This window comes from Camponotus vicinus, unplaced genomic scaffold (genome assembly GCF_025532165.1).
Source record: "Camponotus vicinus isolate PSW18456_S1 unplaced genomic scaffold, iyCamVici1.0 SCAF_12, whole genome shotgun sequence".
Lineage (NCBI taxonomy): Eukaryota > Metazoa > Arthropoda > Insecta > Hymenoptera > Formicidae > Camponotus > Camponotus vicinus.
In genome coordinates, this window is record NW_028141948.1 from 704,321 (window position 1) to 727,717 (window position 23,397).

A 23,397-nucleotide genomic window follows, 5' to 3' on the forward strand; every position below is an offset into this window, starting at 1 on the left:
CTTTTTGTGGTGGCCATGTTCACCATATAACCGTGTAACGGACGTATTTTACAGGTGACTTTTAGAAAAAAAAAAATTAAATTAAATTGCAGACACGAAATCTCCACAAACTAAACAACGACAAGTGGCGGATTTAATTACACGACTGAAGAGGATATTAAATTGAAAATAAATTAAATTAAAATATGATAATGTAACATATATACATTATTTACATTTTCTGAATGAACGTAAACTAAAAATATTTGAAAAATATTCTAATTTCAATTAACATGCTTAATAAAACGAAGAAGGTGTGTTAAATATATAATTGTCCAACATCCGTTAATAAAACTTATAATCGATATTCCACGAGTCTTCAATACGATTCGCTCTTTCTGTCTTCGATTAATTTCTCGAGTTCTTGAAAATTATACTGCTCGATATTAAATGACATAAAATATATATAACATTCATCTACATAAAATTTCCGAATACAATAATAACTCAGATATTAATTACATATGGAAATTCCGAATGACTGGACCGATGTAATGTCTCTAATACGATGCTTGCACATGTACCACGCACTCTATTTCCGTCTCGTAGAATCCGAGGTAAACCGCGCGCGCGTCTTCGATATTTATGGCGGTTTATTAACGTGAGAGTCGGTAGCACGTACGGTTACGAGAATAACAAATAGTAATAATGTCCCTCGTTACGCGCCTTTCGTTGCGTACGTTTGCCCCTGGCACATTTTTTTCCAACAAAATTAATTGAGTAATTAAGACAATACGTGTGGAATTAATTAAATAAGGAATTAACGCGTGAATATCATAATACAGTGTACGTTATGGTAATTTCAGCGCCTGTGTAACAATGTTATGACTCTTAATTATGCAATTAAACGGTCTTAGAAACTTGAACAAGTTTACTCCAAAGTTGGGAGAATTTAAATGTCCAAATTAATTTGAAATTAAATTGGATTAAAATTAAATAATGAAAATCAATTTTGTTCAAATTATTAGAGAAACGAGTTAGACAGCAGACTCGTAATTTGCGAATCTTTCGACCGACTATCGATTTCCCAGCGATATTATCGCACACGATTGCGCGAATTGGAACGGCTTATCTGTCTGTAATTAATTGATCCTGATTTAGCAGGAAAGCCGCACGTCGGATTCTGGAGAAAGTTGCACTCGCATCTTGTAAGAACACAAGGGCCGATTGTATTCGATCGGCTTATCTAAAGTGATTCACGTGGCTGAGTCACACACGTGCGAGAGAGCGGAAGAGTCTTGAGAGAAGACCTTTTCGGACCCCTGTCAATTGAACGAAAGTCACGCTCGGTGCATGATTTATACAAGCTTCTTAAAAAATTTACGTTCACGTTGCTCAACAAATGTCATTATTGTGTCGTTATTTGATAAATATAATTATTTAATAAATATTGAAAAAGCAAAATATAATTTTATTTTTCAATACTTGAGCTTTTTTAGCGAGCGACTTATACTATGCGAATCGTATATAAATTGTATATAAATATCGTATATAAATCTCAAATTTTAATATATAATTATGTAAATTTTTTATTTTTCTAGTATTGATTTTTACGTTAAGTAAAAATTTAAAAAATCACATTTCGTTAAATTATTTAATAAATATCAGAAACAACACAAAATCCAAAATATAATTTTATTATATAATATTTAATATCTTTTGACAAGCAATGTATAAATTATGCTTGCAAATAATATATGTAAATCACAAATTTTAATTATACATTAAATTATACATTAAATAAATTATAATTGATTAAATGATTAAATAATAAATGACTAAATAATTAAATAAGAAATGAATGATTAAATAATTAAATAATAAATAAATAAATCAATAAATTTTTGATTCTTCAAATGCTAATTTATGTTGAATAAGATTACAAAGAAATTATATTTTAAAATCATATTTCTATCTTTATTTTATTGCAGTCTCAGAAACATCGCTGCAATTTGTCTAGTTACATACAATAAAAATGAAAAATTAGATGTAAAGTAAAATAAAATAAACCAATTCTCTTATAGTCAATTCAGATACTTGGGAACCGTATTGCTAATTAGCGTCTGTCCTCGACAGGAGGATACAATCGCGCACACAACACATATCCGACTTACATAATATCTCTCATGTTTATAAATATCCATGAGCGCGGTAGAGAATGTGGAAAGCTGTGTGTATACTCGAATAATAATTATACCCTTCCGAATATCACTGATTGCTTCGTTTTGTCCGATCGTTATTGTACTTTGAAGGCCAATTTGTACGCATTATTCGCAACATCTATTACATCACAAATGTTATATACGATATTTTTGCGTATGTAATTTCCATAACGCCTTTAAATTAACACTTTTGTTAGAATTCCTGGAAATTATATATAAATTGTACAATTATATAGGAAAAATCGAAAATCGAAAATGTTGGCCGTAAGAGATCGACGATTCAATTACGGTCAGAGAATCAACGTTCCAAGTTCGAGAAAGAGAGACGAGGAAGATCGCGCGCGTGGAATAGTTTGCCTTTTTCAAGGGTGGAAAGTTCCGAAACAGCATGACGCGGTTCTCGTTAGTTAACGGCTTCCATCAGGGGAGAGTCCATCATCGTTCGATAGTGCTTAGGTATGTCTGTATCTCTACAGCTAAGCTAGCGATACCATCGGCAACCTCGATGTGATTGCGAACAATGGTCAGTTGGTAGGCTGTGTTGTGTAGGTAATGTTGGCGCATGAGAGTGGAAATTATTTGATCCGGATGAAACAAGGGGAAGAATGAGGGAGCCACAGGAATATAGCGTCTATCTCTGATGTTTGAAGAAATAACGAACTGAAAGTAACAATTTTTTTCACAATTTTGACATTAGAACTCTTTTCGCATGAAATAATCATCACAAAAAATGTCAAAAAAGGAAAAAAAAATTATAAACCAAGTATAAATAAACCAGTTGAACCGTGCAATTCGACATCTATTTAATTCAATGATTACAAAATTACAGAAAAATTTCAAAGCTAGTATAGTACTCACAACGCTATAATTTCAAAGGAAGCATTGAGCCTTGAGAGGACTGGACGAAGCGGAAATATAAAGAGGCAATGAGCAGACAAGGATGGAGAAAAAGAGAGAGGATTTTATTATACACGTAGGAGAAAAAGAGATGGTGAAAGTTGAATTACGGAGGCAGGAGATATGTAATATGTACGAAGTGTGAGTCATCGAGTAGGAAGCCCTCGATTGAATCAACGAGGAGGAACAGACGAATAGGTAAAACTTACAATTAGAGGATTCTGGGAATCGCAAAGATGCGATGATATCAAAGTTGGCACAATTCCATATTTTTTTAGATAAAATCCACGCCATAAAACTGCTATTTCTTCCGGGAAAAATGGCAAAAATTGGTCTTTTCTATTAAAAATATTTTTAACTATAAAAAAATACGATTATTAATTTTCAATTTTAAAAAATTAAAAGAATCTTTTTCTCGATATTCGTCATTGAGATATATTTATAAGTTAAACTTTATATAAAATAAGAAATCCGTAATAGATTAGAAATCGATGTAATAAATAAATAAATTTTTTGTTACAAGATGTTGAATAGTAAACGCGAATAAATCTATATAAATAAAAATATTTAATTCTGTTACGATTTTATATCTTTCTCATTAAACTAAAAATTAATATAAAATTCAATAACATTTGTATTATCTTTAAAGTTTTTAATTTAAAAATGTATTTTTCATATATTAATTTGAATTAAAAAGACTTTATTATTACACACACTGGTTTCGTTTTTTAAACAATAGTGATTAGTATAATTTAAAATATCTTTTTTGTGTGTGCATAAAGTTATATAAATAAAGCTAAAGTATTACATATTAATCATTTTTTATAGTCTTTGCCAATTTATTCCATTGTCCGAGACAGTAAAAACCTAAATAGTCATGGTTTCTTCCACTCATTGAACTTTCCCAATCAATCTTAATAGTTAATTAATTGTTTCCAGGAAAAAAACTTGGCAAGAAAATTGAAACTGGATACTGATTATCTCTAATGGATCAAACGACAACTTAACGTGTAATTTTAATTATTTAATAATCTAATATAAAATAATTTTAATTCAATACAATTTTTTGGAAAGAATTAAAAAGCAAATTTAATTTTCTCAAATCAAGATTAATATTCCCTTCCCTTTCTTCCGCGAGCTCGACAAAATTAATTTAAAATAAACTTTCTCAAAACTTTGAAAATTCATTTTCTCGAGTCGGTGCAAGAAGAAGAGCCGCATTGAAGACTTGGATGTTGCATTTGCGATCCTTGCGAAACTTTAATATTTAATGATCAAACGTGAAAGAGAGATCAAGGAGCAACGGCACTGTTTAACAAAAAGATTGGCCGGCTTTCTCGGGAAACGAGGAGTAATTCGGTGCGTTTTGCAACGTCCGTCAGGCACGGACACTACCATAGCTATCAGGACGCGGAAGCGTGAAATACGTGGGAATCTTCCGCGTGCGAGTGTACCCTCCCATGTCGTTCTTCTCTTCAGAAACCGCGAAAGTGCTTGTGGATGTAAACGAGCGTTTCAAGGATGGAAAAGGGCGAATGCAACCCTCAAAATGGAGAAATAGAGAGGCCGTACATCTCTTAACGGTACATCTTCTCTCTCGGAATTTCAGGGGGCGAATGCAAACTACCGCCGCAAGGGCTGGGGAGAGGGGTCGAGAGAGAAAGAGAGAGAAAGGAGACTTTCTAGAGGCGGAGGCTGCGAACCTTTGCATGTTTCTTGTACAAGCGAGAGCCGCCAGAATCGATCGGAGCAGAGCTAGTTACGATAAGGCTAGTTACGATAAGCGCGAGCAATTTCGCCTCCCCGTGAATCATGTGTCGATCGCAATAGTAATATCGGAAGGGCGTATAATGCCACGATGACGCAATTTATCCGCGAGCCGTAATGAGCTTCCTCTCCGAGCGAAGAGGGGAATTTTCGACGATGTTTTCGTCTAGCCAAATTCTTTCCTCTTCTCGTACTTTACGTTTTTATAATGGTACAAGTTGATCGATAAATATCTGGATAGTTTGCGAAACGTTCCCGTTTTTATGACATCAATTCTGGTTTATGACATCGCGATTACATTTGGGGAAATATAAATTGTTATGACAGCCTTGTTTGGGGTCGATAGCGCTTCAAAGATAGTTCTTGAGTTGGTTAATATTTATTTTCATAGATAATGCAAAGTATCGAGGGTCTTCTATCACTAAAATGATGTATAAAAAGGAAGAAAGAGAAAATGATCAAGTTCAACAATTGTAATGTTCAATTATCCATCAGTTATGAAGGAAATTTGATATAAATAATGTACAATCACATATATATATTATACCTTAATACTCATTTTCTTCCTCTATAACTTTAATATAATTATAATTAATACACGCCACATACACAGATACAGCTATTGTTTACACAGAATACATTCTGTCAGTGTTTGCCTCCGGTATATTAACGAACCGCTGCTCGGCGTTAATGAGCCCACCTCCGTCAGACAGATTAGTTGCAATAGTTACATCCTACTTAGTTACACAAGGTTGAATGAAAGCCCTTAAGTAGGAAGTATGACGCGTTCGCCGATAATTACAAAAAGCGATTTTCTCATAAATGGAATAATGAGATTAATAACAGTTTAGAATACACAAAAGCTTTGCTAGACTTATCAAGACTGAGAAGTTTATGTTGAAAAAGTGCCTAAACCGTAGAACATAATTATATTAATCGTATAATTAATAACTGTATCATTTACACAATATATTTAATTATTATATAATTTATATAATTATATATTTATATATAATTGATTACATTTCATAATTCTATTACTGTCACTTTTTGTATTGAAAAAATATTTAAAATGTAGAACATAATTAGTAATTATATAATTTACACAATATATTTATTTAATTATTATAATTAATTACATTTATAATTTTATTACTATCAATTTTAATTTTTATTAACTGCATAATTCTTTTTTTAATTTTGTTTTTCTCCATTTTGTTCTCGAATAACTCAAATTCAGCTTAGTCTACAGATTTCAATTTTTAATAAATTTCCAAATCATATTCTTTTCCCGATACAATACGATAATAAATCTTTTTAAATCTGTGACAAACGGGAAATTTTGCAATTATGCGTTATTACCTTTCACTAACTAACCACGAACGACCGATTCACCGTTCTAAATATTCGTCATCGTACATTCATAGTGTAAACGTGCACACGCACATGCGTTACGTAAGACGTCCAGGGGATGACCTTATGTGCCACATGCCTTTCGTGACAAAGTGCCATTCGTGATTAACCCCGATAACGATATCGGGCGATCCTTAACGCGGCCGCGGAAAATCGATCTCTCATTTAGAGTGACTCATTCCCTTCATGAATAGAGATCTTACATATTGACATAAAAAGTTATCTGTATAATAAAGCGATGTATTTTATCATTTATATTATTCTTATATTATTTGACATATTTCAAAGATAGCGAAAATTTAATTGTAAAGTAGGTATAAATTACAAGAAACACTTCATATTTGGATATTATTTATATGTTCAGAATTTTTTATAAAATTATATTAATTAAATAAAATTTATAAATTATTTTTCTTCTTAATAATTTCTTATCTTATAAATTATTATTATTCTTATTAAATTATTAATTAAGTAAAATTTACAAAATTTAATTTTATAATCTAATTATATTATTTGTAATTATATTATCTAATTTAATTATATAATTTTAATTATATTAATTTAATTTTATTATTTAATTTTATTAATTTAATTATAAAATTACATTCAGAATTTTTTATAAAATTATATTTATTCCGAATTGATTGCGAAAATGATTTCGTACCCAGGAAAATGTATATACAAGCATCTTTCTCTCGGTTAATAGCTGTTCGGCATAAACCGTCGATATGATAATCGCAAAATTTATCCCACAAGTTAGTCAACACACTTATATATCATGTAAGGGAAATTGTGATCTCTAAAGCCAGATACGCAGTTGGTAGATCTTGAAATGTAACCGACGTCTAATCCTCTATCGTTATTATGGCTCATCCGAACGATTACGTCTCGTGTCAAAGAGACGATAAAGTCCGAGAACCGGTTACGACACGCAGAGGCAAATGTACTCTGTTTAGTGTTGGCGATAGAGCACGTACGCGTGCGTCGGAGGCGCGAAATAACCGTGCATCATGCCTCGCGTTTAAAATCACGTAAGCGATGATGTAATACGCGCCCGCGATGAGGAGAACAATTATATCGCTCCGCTGACGCGCCGCAACAATCATTAACCGCTCATCTCGATGCGGACTCGCGCATCATCGAAAGAGGGGATGATGTCGAGAGATGTGGTACATCGAGACATTTCGAAATTTCTTGTTTAAAGAAAATTTTAATTTCTCGCTTCAAAATCAAGTATTATTAAACCGAGCAGTGTTTACTTGAATCTTGTAAAAAAATTTCCTGATCTTCCAGGTATATTTTTGTTCAGAAGAATCCAGGTAAAGAGAATATTTTAAAGATTCTTTATGGTGCAATTTTCTAAGATAAAATTTTCTATTGTATGCGTTTTTAAATATTTTTCGTATAAAAAAAAATACAAAGTTACTAAAGTTTCAAGTGTTAAATTTGCAAGTGTACTGAAAAAAAAATGAATAATTAATGAATAATTTTCGTAAAATAAACATTTTCCACTTATGTAACGTTTTCATTTTTTTATCATTCAAAATTATAATGAATATGTACTGCTATTTCATTTTTTTTCACTAAAAATTATAATAAACATGTATTGATATTCAATATTTGATTAAGACATTCAATATATGAGATAGATATATATATTTTAATGCACATAATTTATAACATGACTTATCGGAGAATTGCCGATTATTTACAGAATAAGAGCAACATTATTAAAGAAAGAATGCTTTTAAAATTCTTCGAGTCCCAATAAAATTTTATGAGAATTCTCTGATTTTTTCAGGTACAAAAATATCCCTAAAAAATCCAAATGTTTTTCCGAGAAGTTATTTTTTTCTAAGAAGCATTCTGGCAAGACTTTTCATAATTTATCGAATTCATGAAAATATTACAATTAAATATACAACCGATATCATAAAGATAAATAAATCTTTAAAATTATTATTCAGATTTCAGATTTCACTATTGAATTTAAAACTGGAATATTCGAAAACAATTTACATTTTCCGTTCAGCGATAATAATAGTTAAGATTACAGATAGAAGTTTTTCATTAATTTTTTCTGATACTTAAACGAGATTTTGTTCCAGAGAGGAGTGTTTCATATCCCATCGCAGAAAATAAAATCTGTCGAATAAAACGCGATAATTTCGTGATACTTCTCTCTCGGCGATGAGGAGACGGGTTACGAAGGGTCAAGGCGCTCGTGATTTTTTCATTCATTGCTTCTTCGTCGACTGGCGGTCTGCATGCGCGGATGAAAAGGGGGAAAAAAAGAGACGAAAGAGGACGGGAAGTCATGGAATACAGGAATCCCCGTCTCTATCTGCGAGGAAAAAGGAAACCGAGTAGGCAGAGGAGGCGGTGAATGAGGGAAAGAGAGGGATTAAAACGAAGACGAGAGGAGAGAGAGACGCTGTCTCTCTCTCTTTCTCTCTCTCTCTCTCTCTCTCCCTCTCTCTATCGCGGAGATGAATAATTCAGTGCAGGCGTGCATTGTTGGACGCGCCCATGTACAGTCCCGTATGTACACGGACTCGCGAGGTGTGCCAGGAATGAAATTGCTAGATGTAGTCGCTGAGACTTCAATCATTCATATGTTTAACACAATCGCCCTTTTATAAAAATCTCACGAGAAAATCGCGCAGAGAGGATCTAACGAAATTGTGAAAATTGCGATTGTATTTCCAACGAAATATCAAAAATTACTTTTTTTCCAAATTAATTGATCGTTCAGTTCAAATGTGATTTAAAATTATTATGACAATTTTTTATAAGAATTTAATTTTACATTATATAAAATTTAAATCAAATCAAAGTTTTTTGTTTCACTGTGATAAATTAAAATAAAATTAAAACCACACAAGAAAAATTTCGTTAATTTATTAAAATTCTATGTAAGAAAAAATATTTTTCAAGTTTTCTCAGAAAAGTGAAAATCTAGTTGTTTCACAGATCAGCTTAGGTATATTTAGGTCCTACTTGCGTGAGATAAAATTCGGAAGTACGATAGAAGGAAATATCTCTGATGAATGCCGTTATCGTGCGTTGTTGCATTAAGAGTCTCCTAGACCTCTATACAGTAAATTATCGCCGGTTCATCCTGTCACCGTTACGACTGGTTGACCAGGACTATAAAGAAGCGGGTCAGAAATATGCATGCAGCTAGATTTCCTCTTGTTTTGCAAACTGACATCCAACTTGAAGTTTAAAGAGAATAGTTAAAAAAAAAAAAAAAAAAAAGTTGATTTACGAATTGAAATTATTTCCCAATTTTTATGTCTTTGACACTTTGAAAATAAAAAGTTATTAATAATTTAAGGTCATTGAAAGACTCAAACATTTTTAGAAAATTCTTTAAAGGATGGATGCATCAAATATGTGATAACTTTACATGCATCCTTGTGATGAATATTAAAAATGTAAAAAAATAAAAAATAATTGCACATTTCAGAGGAAGATTATTACATATCATTACAACGTCTCGCTCGACGTATTGTCGAGAATGTCTAATCGTTTGCGAGAATCTCCGCGGGTAGTTTAACCTAATCAAGCCTATCTGGCTCTAGAATAGATGCTTTATCACATTTAACGCCTCCAATTTAACGCACGCGAAAACGGGGTTAAGGTCAAAAATACGAAGTCGGTAACCAATTAAATATATAATCTTCCAAAAAATCGATACATATATCTGGAAGAAATCTATCGAATTATTCTCGCACAAATCTATCTATTTTTTATGGCTGAGCTGATAACAGAAAACTGAGTTTCAAAAAATAGCTGTAACAAATGCTTATAGATTTTAATACAGGTAGTAAATGCATTTTATAAACACTAATATTTTGCTTAAAACACTAATATTTTAGTTAAATATAATATTTTGGTTATAAACACTAATATTTTAGTTAAATATTAAAGAAGAAGTGAGTGTCGGAGATCGAATTCCAGGTAAAATAGATCGATTTTTCGTTAGCCGGAAGCCAGACGGCCCGACAGCTGTGAAGTGAACAGTGCACCTGGTTGTTTATATAGGGTGGTGCCTCGTAACGTTCGCGCCCCGTTTTTCACCCGATCAAATCTAATTTTATTTCCTCGTGATCGACAAATATTACCGCCAAGTAAATTTTTTTTATGCCTTAAAAATCATATCGAACCAAATCATATCACTTACTATTTATTTTCTTTAAATTTTATAAATTTTTTTATGTATTTTTTTAATAAATTGAAATTCAGATACATTTAAAGTTGCAAATAACCCTTAAAAATCTCGCAAATTTGTGCGCGAAAAAATTTTGCCGACGCCGGTATTTCGAAGGAGCACACTGTATATGGATATTTTTCATCGCTGTATCGTTGACGACAACCGACCAAAATCTCCCTTCGGGTGCGCATCCGTACGAGTTCGTACATCGCGAGCTTGCTTGGCTTCGAGAACCTTATATGTCAAAACGAGGGGGGAGAGAGAGAGAGAGAGAGAGAGAAAGCCGAGGGACACGCGAACAGCTGTGCGGCCCCTTTTGCGGAGCGTCTTTTAAAACGAGCTCGTCTTTCACGGTTACGAGAAAACGTTTTTTCCTCGTGGCTCGTGACTTGGATCCGATTCTTACCGAAGCGACGTTCGCCTTTATTCCAGATTCGAATCGCTCTCTTGCCGTTCGTAAGTATGAATTATGCAATGTCGGGGGTGGAAACAGGACGAGAGAGCTTTCGCGACGAACCCTTTTAAAGATGCAACGAATAATGATCCCTCCGTCTCGACGATCGTTTCGATGACTGGGTGAATTTTATAACGTAAATCTACGTTATCGAGAAAATAAAAAGCGTCGGGATGAGTCAGGATATATTTAAATCCTTGCCTTGACGATTTGTCTAAGATGCCATGAATCACGATTTCTTTACCTTGAAAGGTACTCGAAATCTCAAACGCTTCGTTGATTGGATGTAAGCACGTGTCGCTGATAAATGAAAGTTTTCAAGACGTGTTCAAGTACACATCTGAATCTCCGACGACGCTTTCAAGGATGCCGTAAATAAGTTTCTCCGGTCCAAGAGCCACTCCAAGTGAAACGCTTTGACAATCGCATTAGCCATGACACACGTCGAGCGAACGAATTAATAATGATAATCATGAACGCGTGCATTCGCGAAGACGACTTTTGCAATATTATCTCGACATCTATCTGGCTCTTCATCGTTATTATTTTTAATACGTCTCTATATATTTCTGATTAAAAATTCTTCGATTTCTCAATTAAAACACCGTAGGTCATCAGCGATAATTCTCGTTTAATTCAACATCTGCGAGTCGTGATAGCCGACTGCAAATTTCACGGTGGAGTCGAGCGCGTAAAAAAAGAGGGAACGACGCATAATTGACCGCGCGCGTTTAAGTCGAGCGACAAGTGTAATTCTCGGCAATCGGAGCTCTGGATGCCGTGTCTTCTGCGGGGAATTAAAATGCCTGTCGTCGAGCACGTGCTGGCCGGTCGTTAAACGAGCTCGCCTTTTAACTCGCTGATCGAGCGCGTCCCTTCGAATGTAATTACGATTGCGGTGCGTGCGCAATGATCGGCGAGAGTCCGTAACCGCGGTTTTAAAAGACAGACGAAACGATCGAAATAACTATGGACCGTCTCTTCTCTCTCGACAAACGTCAGTTCAATTTAATCGACGTTTTTCATCGAATTTTTCTTCCTTCTTGTCGAAACTTTCAATTATACAGAGTGTCTACTCAAACTTTGTAATAAAAAAATTCCCCTGACCTTCCAGGTAAAGTTTTTTTGTCCAAAATTCCAGGTAAACGGAATATTTTAGAACTTTTTATAGATGCAATTCAACAATTTCTGAATTTTTTTATTGTGTGTCTTCTATTGCTTTCTCATGCGAAAAAAATATAAGCTACTTAAGTTTTAAGTGCTACAGAGATTTGAAATATTTTAAAAACGAATTGAAATTTCATATGATGAACATTTTTCATTTGCATATTTTTAATTTTGTATCACTAAAAATTACAATAAAAAAATATGAACTCTCTATTCTATATTCTGCTAAATATCTAAATAGAAATAGATATATATTTATAATTATATTTTTTAATCATATAATATATTTAAATTGGACTTTATGATTACAATATAAGAATCAAATTATCAAGGAAAGAATTTTTTCAAAAATTCTCTGAGGCTCAATAAAATTCTATAAGAATTCCTTAATTTTTCCACGTATAAAAAAAATTTCTAACAATTAAAAATCCCTGACAATTTCAAGCTTCATATTTTTCTAGAGAGTAGACACTCTGTTATAGCGTTTGATTACTTTATGAGAAAGATACATATTTCTTCCACCCTTAATATATGTGTTTTAATTATATAACTCGAGTCTAATAATTGATGACAAATAACTGTGATCCAGAAATGGTGACAGAATTAAAATGCCGAGCAACGGATAGCACTGTTAGAAAAAGACAGATCCGCGTATGCTCCTTTTTTTCTCTTACACGGTGCAGAAATCCGCACGTGCAGAAACGGCTATTAGTCGTGGGAAAATGGAATTTTTTTAAGACGTATATACGGCGGCTCCGTACGCATATAACGGGCCTATACTAAGAAAATGATCAAACCACCACAGGCTGACGTTACAGTTAACGCTCTCATTTCACGATTTACCGCGTCTTTCTTCTCGTCTTTTCCGCTACTTAACAAACTCTTTATTAATTTTAAAGTTTTTACGCGCTTAAAAAAAGTCAAGGATGCTCCGATAATTTTTCATTCACGCAAAAGCAATTATTTGCTTATTTGTATTAAAAAATAGACATTTTCCTTACAAATATTCCAAGTGAATTTCATATTGCGTGTTACAGTATCATGCTCTATACTTTTTTCTCTTGTATTTTACTGGATGTCCCACAGGAAGTTGTTGAAATTAATCAGCTTTAATGTAATTATTTTTAAACGCATATAGAGAGCAGAGAAAATAAAATCTTTTAATAGAAGACATATATAATAGTTTATATATGGATAGAGACAATCAGAAATATCTTTATCATTTAATAACATTTATAAAAAAAATGTAATATTGACAGTCTGAATGATTAAATATATTTTCGAACCAAGTTTCCCCTTCGGAAATTGTAAAAAATTTTCAAAGATATTTTCGATATCTTGCACACTGTCAGAATTGAAACAAGTATCAAGTATCTCTTTCGTGATAAATTCTAGTACATAAAAAAATGTTATATAAAGTTTATTACAGTTTTCGAAAGAGATTTGGTTCGAAAAAATATATCATTAAGATTGTCGACATTTTTTGTAAATGCTTATTAAATGAAAATATCTCGGATAATATTGTCGTTATCTTTATATAAATAAAACCTTTAAATGTTCTCTATTAGAAGATATTTTATTTTCTTTGTAATTTATATGCGTTTAAAAATAATACCTGATTAACCTTAGTAACTTCCCACATGGGACTTTCTGTATATGTTGTCTCCTTATTTAGTATATTTTGTAGTTACACTAAACTGTCTATTTATAATACCCATCGAAATCTTATTAATCTCATTAAAAATGTAAAAAAATCGGCAAACTTAAAAATTGACAGATTTGTACGAAATTAGAAATTTTAAAATTTTTTGAAAAGATATTTTATAATTTTCTAAGGAACTTTAAAGATATTCGTCTGATTTTTATGATCTGAAAGAACCACCTGCATTGTATTTCTAATGATGAAGAGCGCGAAAGGAGGAAGGGACTCACCTGCGACAAGAGTTTCGGGAAAGTGTGCGTGTGATTGTTGTGTCCGACCGATCGTTCCGATCTCTGTTGCTGTTGCTGCTGTTCCTGTTGCTGCGTTGCGGCCTCCGATCTTAGATCGTGCCTCCATCTCAATACCCCCATCATAATCACCGGATCACCGGATAGAGATCGCCCCGGTTTAAAGAAACCACCTTCTTAGATCGCGATCAACTTCACGAGATACACGCTCGCCGCTAATTTCACTTTGTCCGGCGATGACGCGCGCTCCACTTTGACGTTCCTCGCTTTCGATCCACTCTACCTTCGATTGTCGACGAGATCGGCGATCGCCGGGTTGAGAACTCGGACCTTGCCGAGTGGATAGAATTTACTTTCTATCCCGCGGCGTGTAGGTGGATAGGTAGGTGGGATAGGTGCAGTTTCGTCAAGTCTGTCTTGTCTAGGCGTTTCACGAGGCACGTTGTCGTATGGATAAATATTCTCAGAAAATTCGGGTCCAACTTTATCCTCGCTGGCTACTTCTAAACCAATGATATTTCGTTCTCGACTTTGCTCTTGAAGCCTCAACAATCCGTGCGTGCACCTGTTGACGTCCGGAAGATCTCGTCCGCCGATTACATTCTCGGGAGATCGAAGGAATACAAAGTTCCTCTCTTTCGGAACCTCGAATACTACCCGCCGTACGATGTACAGAGCGATGGCGGTCCCGAAAACGGCGTAGAATCGCGGAGTCCGGAGCCTGAATTCGGACGATCGTCGTCGCCGATCGCGGTGGCTGTCATCCTGCGCCCGGACGTAAACTTCGCCGCTAACTTCGCGCGAGTCCGACAAAAGTTTTCGCTCTATTCTCCGCGCGCGAATCCCTTCGAGTGTCGCCGAGCGAGGTCAGAGTAGAAAGCGAGCCGGATCGCTTTCGACTGAGATCGCGACGAGGGAGACGGAGACGAAGGCGCAAGGAGATCCTGCGCGACGCGACGCGCGAGAGCAACTGCGCGCGGCAGCGCGGCGGGATTTACTCTGAAGGTAGGCGCGAGACGGGGCGGCGCTCGAGCGGCCCACGTGACCCTGCGCCGGGAGTGCAAAGACGCGACTGAGCGCCTGGCGCGTCTGGCCGAGCGTCGCGGTGAGCGCGTTCACCGTCCCGACAGTAACGGACGAAGAAAACCGAGGCGAACGCCTCCTGCTTTTGCCCGTCGAGGGCAATATCAAGGATGAAGTCAAATTCGATTATTACATCGAGTTTATGCCACGTTTTCGTACCAAAACAGGTCGCGGCAGGTGTCTTTCGGTCGAAATCTTTCGAGAGGGAGAGTCAATCTGTTAAAGTATTTTTGTTTATTTCCAGTTATACTTTCATTCATCCAAAATATTTATAGAAAGTGATCTTTATATTTGCAAATCGTTTTAAATAAATTCAAGAGGGTTACTTGTTTTGTTAATCATGTTATTTAATTGTAAATTTTTTGTCATAGGCTGATGTATCTTTTTTATTCTTTTATTGTATATTAAAAGGATTTTTTCTCGTTTATTTCTAATAAATATTTCATTAATAAATATAAATAAGTTAATAAATTAATAAATATAAATAAATTAATAAATTAAATAAATAAATAAATTTCAAGCAAAAAACGACAATAAAGACAGTGCCTTCCTCTCTACATCCGTCATTGCATCGTACCCTGCTATACCCCTCGTCACGACCGACAGTCCACCTCACTGACAGTTCCCTTCACCCCTCGGCACATCGGTCTGTTGTCCAACCGTTCTTAAAACTACTCCCACCGTCGAAGCAATCGTTGCCATGGTCGCCCCATCGAGCACGTAAACTCGATTCTTCGTAAACCGTATCATAAACTTCTCTCTAACCGCGCTATTTCCAATCAATTAGGTCAGGTCAGGCCGGGTCGTACGTCTCGATATTTTACGGTAATTTTCTCCTTTTTTCTTTATTTTTTTTTTCGGACAAGTCTAGACGAATCCGGCGACTGGCGCCACATTGAAGATTTTGAAAAGAGAAACCCTTATCCGAATGCGGAATCCTTTTTCACTTCGCTCGTTTACGTGATTTGGAAGATTTTATGGGTTTTATGGGGTTTTTGTACGTGGAAAAATGTGTGCTCCCTTTTGCGATGTCGATTCTTTTCTTCCATCTATATTTTTGCTTTGAATTTATCCCATTAAGTGTCAAACGTAAAATGTCTATTCTTCACGAAACATTTCAATCTCACGTAATAATTTTATATTAAAAAAGAAAATAAATACAAACAATCTCTTTTGGCTCCGACAAATACTTTACACTTGACAGAAGATGATTACATACAAAATTAAATTATTTCTTGTCTAAAATCTCTACATCAACACTGACAATCATCATGTGCGATCAGACTTCTAGATTGAATTCTATTTGTAAAAAAAAAAAATTTTATAGGAAATGGTTTTTGTTAACGCATTAGCTGACGTAGTTGAAATTCATTCGCGTACACGGGAATCTTTCAAGAGCAAGGTGAACCCTTGGCATTCGCATGGTGAGGACAGGTGGTGCGGAAGGTGAAACCAAGAGGAAACGGACGCCGAGTTTGTGGCAATGTAGGGAGAACCAGAGGGAAAGACACGAAAAGAGAGAAAGAAAAAGAGAGGGAGAGAGAGCCGGATGTCCTTTCGTGGTCGACTTACTTCATTGTCGACGAGGCTTCTCATTTCTTTGTGTCCGCGTCTCTTTGTTTCGTTATTTCGCTTCCCAACTTCCCGTGCCCGAAAATTCGAAAGCGTCAAACTCCTCCCTCCCCCTCCTGCTATTTACATACGCGACTCTTCAAAATTGTACACCTCACAAGTGGGTGGGTAGATGAATACAGATGAGTATCGCCTCCTCGATAACGATCAACCATGTATATTTCTCTTCTTCTCTAGTGAAAAAAAGAGGAACTTGTAAAGATTTAAACGCGAGTCGGACAATATGTTGCGCCATATGCACGAATAATGGTGAATGAAATCGAATTTGAGCGAATCGGATTAGAGAGCGAATAGAATTGTAGACTGGAATGGGATTAGCGAGTGAATCGGATATTAAATTGTAACTCGCTTCATTCCATTTCGAATTATCGTCGATTTCGAATTATCGCCGGATAAAATGTGTCATTATACCGACATTGTGATAATTATACCGATTGCCAGAAAGCAGCTGACACATAGTGATTACACGATACATATTAATCTTTTATTAGGCAGAAGATTAGTTATATAAAACTCGAAAGAGAGAGAGAGCGAGAGGGAAGAAGGGAAGAGATGATAGTCGAAAATGGATGAGCGCGTAGTAGATATCAATATCGGGTTTTTTTTTCATTGGAGTTTAGTTGGGAGATAACGAGTATTAACGAGCTGTAGCAGCTGCAGTCGATTTAAATCGCTATCAATGGCGACCATGCGTTTAACATCCCTGATAACGACTTGTTAGCAAATCGAAGATCGGAAGTAAAAAAAAATCCTTGAAAAAATTGTATTCAAGTAACTCAACTATCATAACTATTATTAGACTGGGGATAATTAACAAAAGAACGTCACGAGATAAGAGTTAAAATAAGAGATAAATAAATTAATAATTTTACATTTGAAAGAGAGAGGAGCAAAAATGAATAAATAAGCTTTACATTTAAACAAAATTGTTTTGAAATATCGAGTGAATCGATTTGAAAAACGAATCTTTCGGAGGAAATTTTTTCAATTCTTTGAAAGAAAAAAATTATGTAATAAGATATTAATACAAATATTAAAATAAATATAAAGAAAGAATTATAAAAAAATTTCTCATGAAAGATTTGTTTTTTCCAAGTCGATTCATTTGATATTTCTGAGTTTCCAGAACCTTTTTTGTAAATGCAAATTTTATTTACTCACTTTTGAAATGTAAAATTATTAATTTATCCTCGTTTTTTTTAACTCATTCGCCTCGCAACGTTTCCCAGTTAATTATTCCCAGCCGTAATTTACAAAGAGCACAATAATGACGATCTTTTGTGAAAAAAGGGACCCATGTGCACGAAATCTACAATCTTCACGGCCACTGCGCAGAGGGCAACAAATCTGAAAATCTTCCCGTCCATCCGACCACAGGACGACGCAGCTCGAAGCGGCAACTTCCGGCGCGCTTACCTGGTCGACCGGAAGCATCGCGTCCCCCTTGCCTCGCCCTTCGAATGGTGCGCGTCTCATTTTATCGCGTTGCGCGAATCAGCGACGCGTTTCGGAGTTTCGGTTCGCATACAATAAACCATATAATTATTTACTACTTGAAGAAATATCTCATTTTATTATGTAATAATATATATAAGTGATAATTATTTATCATTATATAATAATAGATAACCGTAAATTATTTTCGTTACTAGATTTATTTGAATAAATGAGACAATATTATTAGTTGATCAATAATAAAATTATTAAAAAAATAAATATTCATTTAATAATTATTGCAAAGTCACTAAATAATAATGTAAAAAAATCTCTATCGCAATATTAGAAAATACACATGATTAAAATATATAACTTTCTCTCTTCCTCTCCTTTAAACTGAAAATTAAATATAATTAAATATTTTTCTCTAATGTTAATTAAATTAATATTAAAAAATATTTGATTGAGTTTTAACAAATTTTCTATGTTTTTAAGTATATAGTCAATTAAAAACAATTGTCAAATTTACAACATAAAAATACAGACTAAAATTTCTTCGAATTAAACAGTTTCAATATTTCATTTCTTCTTTTTATCAATATGTAATTTATATGTATTTATTTCACTTTATATAAAAAATGTAACAGTGTTAAATATTTTTTTAGTCATTGGTAAGAAAGAAAATCTTGTTACCAACCACTTTCTTATCTCAAGTCGATATATCGTTGTGTACCGTCGACACAATAGGGATTCGCTAGTTTTTATCAAAACGTTCTGCATTATCGGCCGCAAAACTATATCCGCCGATCAGGCAGATGTGAAGTAGGCGCGAAAAAGAAGAGCGAATTCGGTAAGTAAAAAAGAGCGAGGGCTGCTTCTCACGAGCTCGTGGGATAGCATGTGGCATACAGATGATTACAGCCTGTATGTTGAAATCCGGATCGCGATTCGCCAACGAGAAAGAGAACGAGAAACGCGTAATATTCCTCAAAAGCAGTTCCCATATGCGCAACTTCCTGCAGACGTATCATTTTTTTTCCTGCGTATTCGCTACTTTTTCCCACGAGTATAAAAGTCACTTAATTTTTGCCATTAAAAGAAAAGATCCAACTTAAGTCGACAATAAAATAGCGAGCTGCAGCGAACTGTCACGATTGATAAAATAAAGTATGATTGATTCAACCTAAGACCCTGTCGTTTTAAATTAAATTAAAAAATTAATTAAATTTTAAAAAAGCGAAGTTTTACTCGCAAAGACTTTATTCGTTCAAATATCAATTAAATTTTAATATTAAATAATTCTCCAACTGTCATACTTTATTAATAATTACTGCTTTTATTAATTATATACGAGTCATTTTTAATATTAAATAGAGGTTTAATATTAATGAAAATCTTTTTTAATATTAAATAATTCTTCATTTTTTGACACTTTATCGTTAATTGCTCATTTTATTAATTATACAAGAAAGTCTCTTTAACTTCAATTTTAATTCAATTCATTTCAATTCTAAAAGCTTAACTTGAACATTGATATTTTTCTTTAGTATTTTTTACTGACAAGATACGCAATTTTTCTGAATTGTTCATTCTCTTTTTAGTGTATCGTTCGATTCTATGTCAAAAGTTCAATCATAGAATAACCCGACGTGGAAACGAATGCATCTTCCTCCATTTCGATCTGAAGAATGTTTTCTTCCGTTTAACACGCCAATTTAACACGCGACTAGGGCAATTTCACCTTCTTCCGAAACGAAAACGAATTGTCTCAGGCCGATGGTAGGGAATCGAGCAGCGAGCGATTCGTCTCGAGTTTTTCGTCTGCATCCCGGCAACCGTGACGAATCGCGTTGTTCATTCATCTTGGCTTCCTTTCCTCCTCGCTCGCGTTGTCCATTCATCTCCGGCTCGTTCGCGCGCAAACGAGTAGGCCGTCGCCTTCAACAAATGCGTACAGCGTCGCACACGCGAGATTTACATAAGCGACTCGACGATAATTGCGCGCAAGAAACGGACAATTAAGAGTAATTTGAATGGATGAGCTTGGAAAAGTGCGAGTTAGTCTTTTAAACGAGTTAATCGTTCCTTTTAGTGAGCTGTTTCATCGCGTATAAAAATAGTTTGGAAAGATTTTTTGGATTATTACTATATAAGATTTCTTTGTAAACTTTTAAACTTTATAAGAAAAACGTTTATCTTATTCCTGTAAAATTTTCCTCGAGTAATGCACAAGTTTTATCGTGGATCGTGACATTTTGATTTTTAATCTTCCAGGCATGTATATATTTATAATGTTGGTCACGCGCGAACGTGAAACTTTGGGGACGATTATTGATCTCATATCGGACGCCTCGAAGCGATTACTTAGGATTAAATTGACCGTAAAGGCGTGAGATAGAGGCAAAGCGTCGTAAATTTGGACATAGTTCAGCTCTTGAGCTGCTCGTTAGATCGCGGTTAAACGCGTGATATTTGAAAACGAGGGGTTAACAGTTCTTTCGAGATATACGGGCACCGGTATCGCATAAGTATTATACGTCATAAGTCGCTTTAAATTGAACAATAATGATCGTAAACATTTTTACTTTAAAATATAAATATATAGTTATTATTGAGAGACGCCGTAAAAAAACGAGAGGTTTAATTATTTTTATAGAAATTTTCTACTCGTTTTATAAGAAGGATTTTACTCCGAAAATCCTCCTGCTGTGTATATTTTAATGTAAATTTTATTAAACATACCTGAGAAAAGTATGACGGTAGAACGCAGCGTTGATCGTCGAGACGTGAACTTTGCACTCGCTCAAGCAACTCGAACAGATCTTGCGTCGTGCTCTGTAACAGATTTTTCAGAATGTCTTTGAATCTCCGCGCGCCTCTTTTCCCTTTCTCTTATTTCTCCCGTTTTTCTTTTCACGATCGCATTCACACATTAATTAAACGTAATCACAAACTAAGTGTCGAGAAAGTTTTAATTAAAATAGAATCAGTTAGAGACTAATGCGATTAACTCACTTTGACTTTCTCCGAATTGGAGCCTTGTCTGTCATCTTCCACGGTGGTGGATCGCCGCGACTCGGGCTCGTACACAGATTGCTCCAACTGCTGCCTTCTGTAAAATTAACGAGTCAGATTAGTAGAGAGTCTTTTCGTAAACAAAATAAAAAAATCGTAAAAATGTAGTGACGTTTATAATTTATTACAAGATGCCATTTAAATATTGTAAAAGAATTCCCTGAAAATTCCTCTTTTTCTAGGTACAAGAGAATTTTCTGAGAATTCCAAGTATTCCATGGAAGGAAAAAATATCCCATATTAGCTTGTTTAATCAAGACTCCTATCCTCTCATTATAACTAATATACTGAAAGGTATAATATTAAAAAATGAAAGACAAAAGAAATCAAATAAATTTTATTCTACAAAAGCTTCTAGATAAATTAGTTTCTTTGTGTGTTGCACCAATCAGACGGATTAGATCGATAAAATATATCAAACCCCTCCCTCCTTCCCCTTTCTATTATTATTCCGCATTAGCAAATGCATATACATAATTCCAATCGATTTTTTCATACTTGATCTCTCTCTTTTTTTCTCTCTCTCATCGGTACACTTTTTAGCCGAGTCTATCTCGAAAAGTGCACAGGGTTAAACGCAGCCGGCAGAAAAATTTCGCATCTCTTGGTAGATATTGGCTGCATCGAAAACACGTTCCGATCGATCGATCTGCCTGCGCGCGATCCCATAAGGCAAAGTGCATCATTACCGGTTGTCGTGTATTAAGAAATAGGCGTATTAACATATTTCCGCGCGCGGAGGCACGTAATAACTCGCTCCGTATCTAAGTTACACCGATATTATTACGAGACATGCTTCTCTCCTTCCCTCTCTATTTCTCTCTATCTCTTCTGTAGGCCGTAAACGATATTGCGGCGACGCGTGAGTAAATCTTAAGGTGAAACGCTTTGTGAGGCTCGACTCGGAGCAGCCATTTGTGGGAGGAAAACTTGCGGTAGACACAAGGCGCGATAAATAACGAAGGTAAAAGGTAAAGTGAAATATATTGTGGCGCGCAAAGACGTAATTCACACATTGTGTGTGTATCTATGTCGCTGATAATGACAAGGCGTTATCAAAATGGACGAATTAACTGCCTTGCTGCTCAATGTTTCGATGAGAAAATGATATTTCATCTCGTATACCAGATCTAGAACATTATAAAAATACTAGCAACGCTATAATAATGCTCTATTATAAAAAGACTAAGAATTAAATTAATCTCGAATTATATGAAACCGTGTCGTTTTATGAAAACTCATAAATTATAGAGAGTTTTAGCTTTACTTTTTTGGTACATATGCTCGATATTTCTCTTTCCTTTTAAAAGGTAAAACTTTTTCCACAATTGAAAAATATGGAACTATAAATTTCGTAACATCCGACAAAAATTATACGCAAAGACTCGCAAGCGAGGACAAAGCGAGAGACATTATTTCGCGCTTCAGGCATTTTGCGGCAATTTCTTTCTTTAATAGCCAGAATAATTTGTCTAAATTAACAAAGACTGTAACAGAGCTTTTCTCTTCTCTCTCTATTAGAAATAAAGCTAAAGAACACGCTCTTAACAATTTACGAGTTTCCAGTAAAATAATATCAACTTCGTGTACATGCATTTAATACATTTAATTTAATACACTCGAAAGTTTGATGTCAGGGATTCAAGGGTAAAAAGTTGCCAACGATCTTTCGACAACGAAAGGAAGAAAAGTGATCCCGGATTCATTAGGAAATACTCGACTGAGAGCGGCAATGTGCAATTTTCTGAAATACTCTGACTATAAATTCTAATAAGGCACCGGGGCCCTGGTCGAATTGAGCTCGAGTAACTACTCGGAATGCTCTTCTGCATAACGCAAACTCTCTGACTGCGAGACGAGTACTCACGTCAGAGGCGTAGGTTGATCTCCTTTTTTTTTCTTTTTTTCATGAAAAGAGAAAAATCCGCTACAGAAGCACAGGAAGAAATTTTTAGCTAAATTATAGCTACATCGTTAAATAAATATTTATTTCGTAAATGTTTACTTTCAAAACACTCTGCATAATTAAAAATTTTCATTTTAATATTATATCAAAATATATTTGATATTTAAAATAAAGCTAACACCAATTTTAAAAATTC

The 23,397-nt window shown here is 34.6% G+C and overlaps 1 protein-coding gene across 4 annotated transcripts in view; it reads right to left on the minus strand.

The window, feature by feature from the left end:
- The window catches only part of LOC145963389 (rap1 GTPase-activating protein 1), a 95,559-nt gene that overhangs the window by 17,844 nt on the left and 54,318 nt on the right, over positions 1-23,397 (minus strand). For 3 of the 4 annotated variants that reach the window (XM_083085284.1, XM_083085286.1, XM_083085285.1), the window contains 2 exons: positions 21,236-21,332; positions 20,963-21,055 (listed from right to left, as the gene is read on the minus strand). In XM_083085284.1, the coding sequence (XP_082941410.1) occupies positions 20,963-21,055; positions 21,236-21,332 (190 nt within the window). Of the gene's footprint in view, positions 1-14,050; positions 15,131-20,962; positions 21,056-21,235; positions 21,333-23,397 lie in introns of those variants that run through there. The other variant, XM_083085288.1, reaches the window with a different exon arrangement.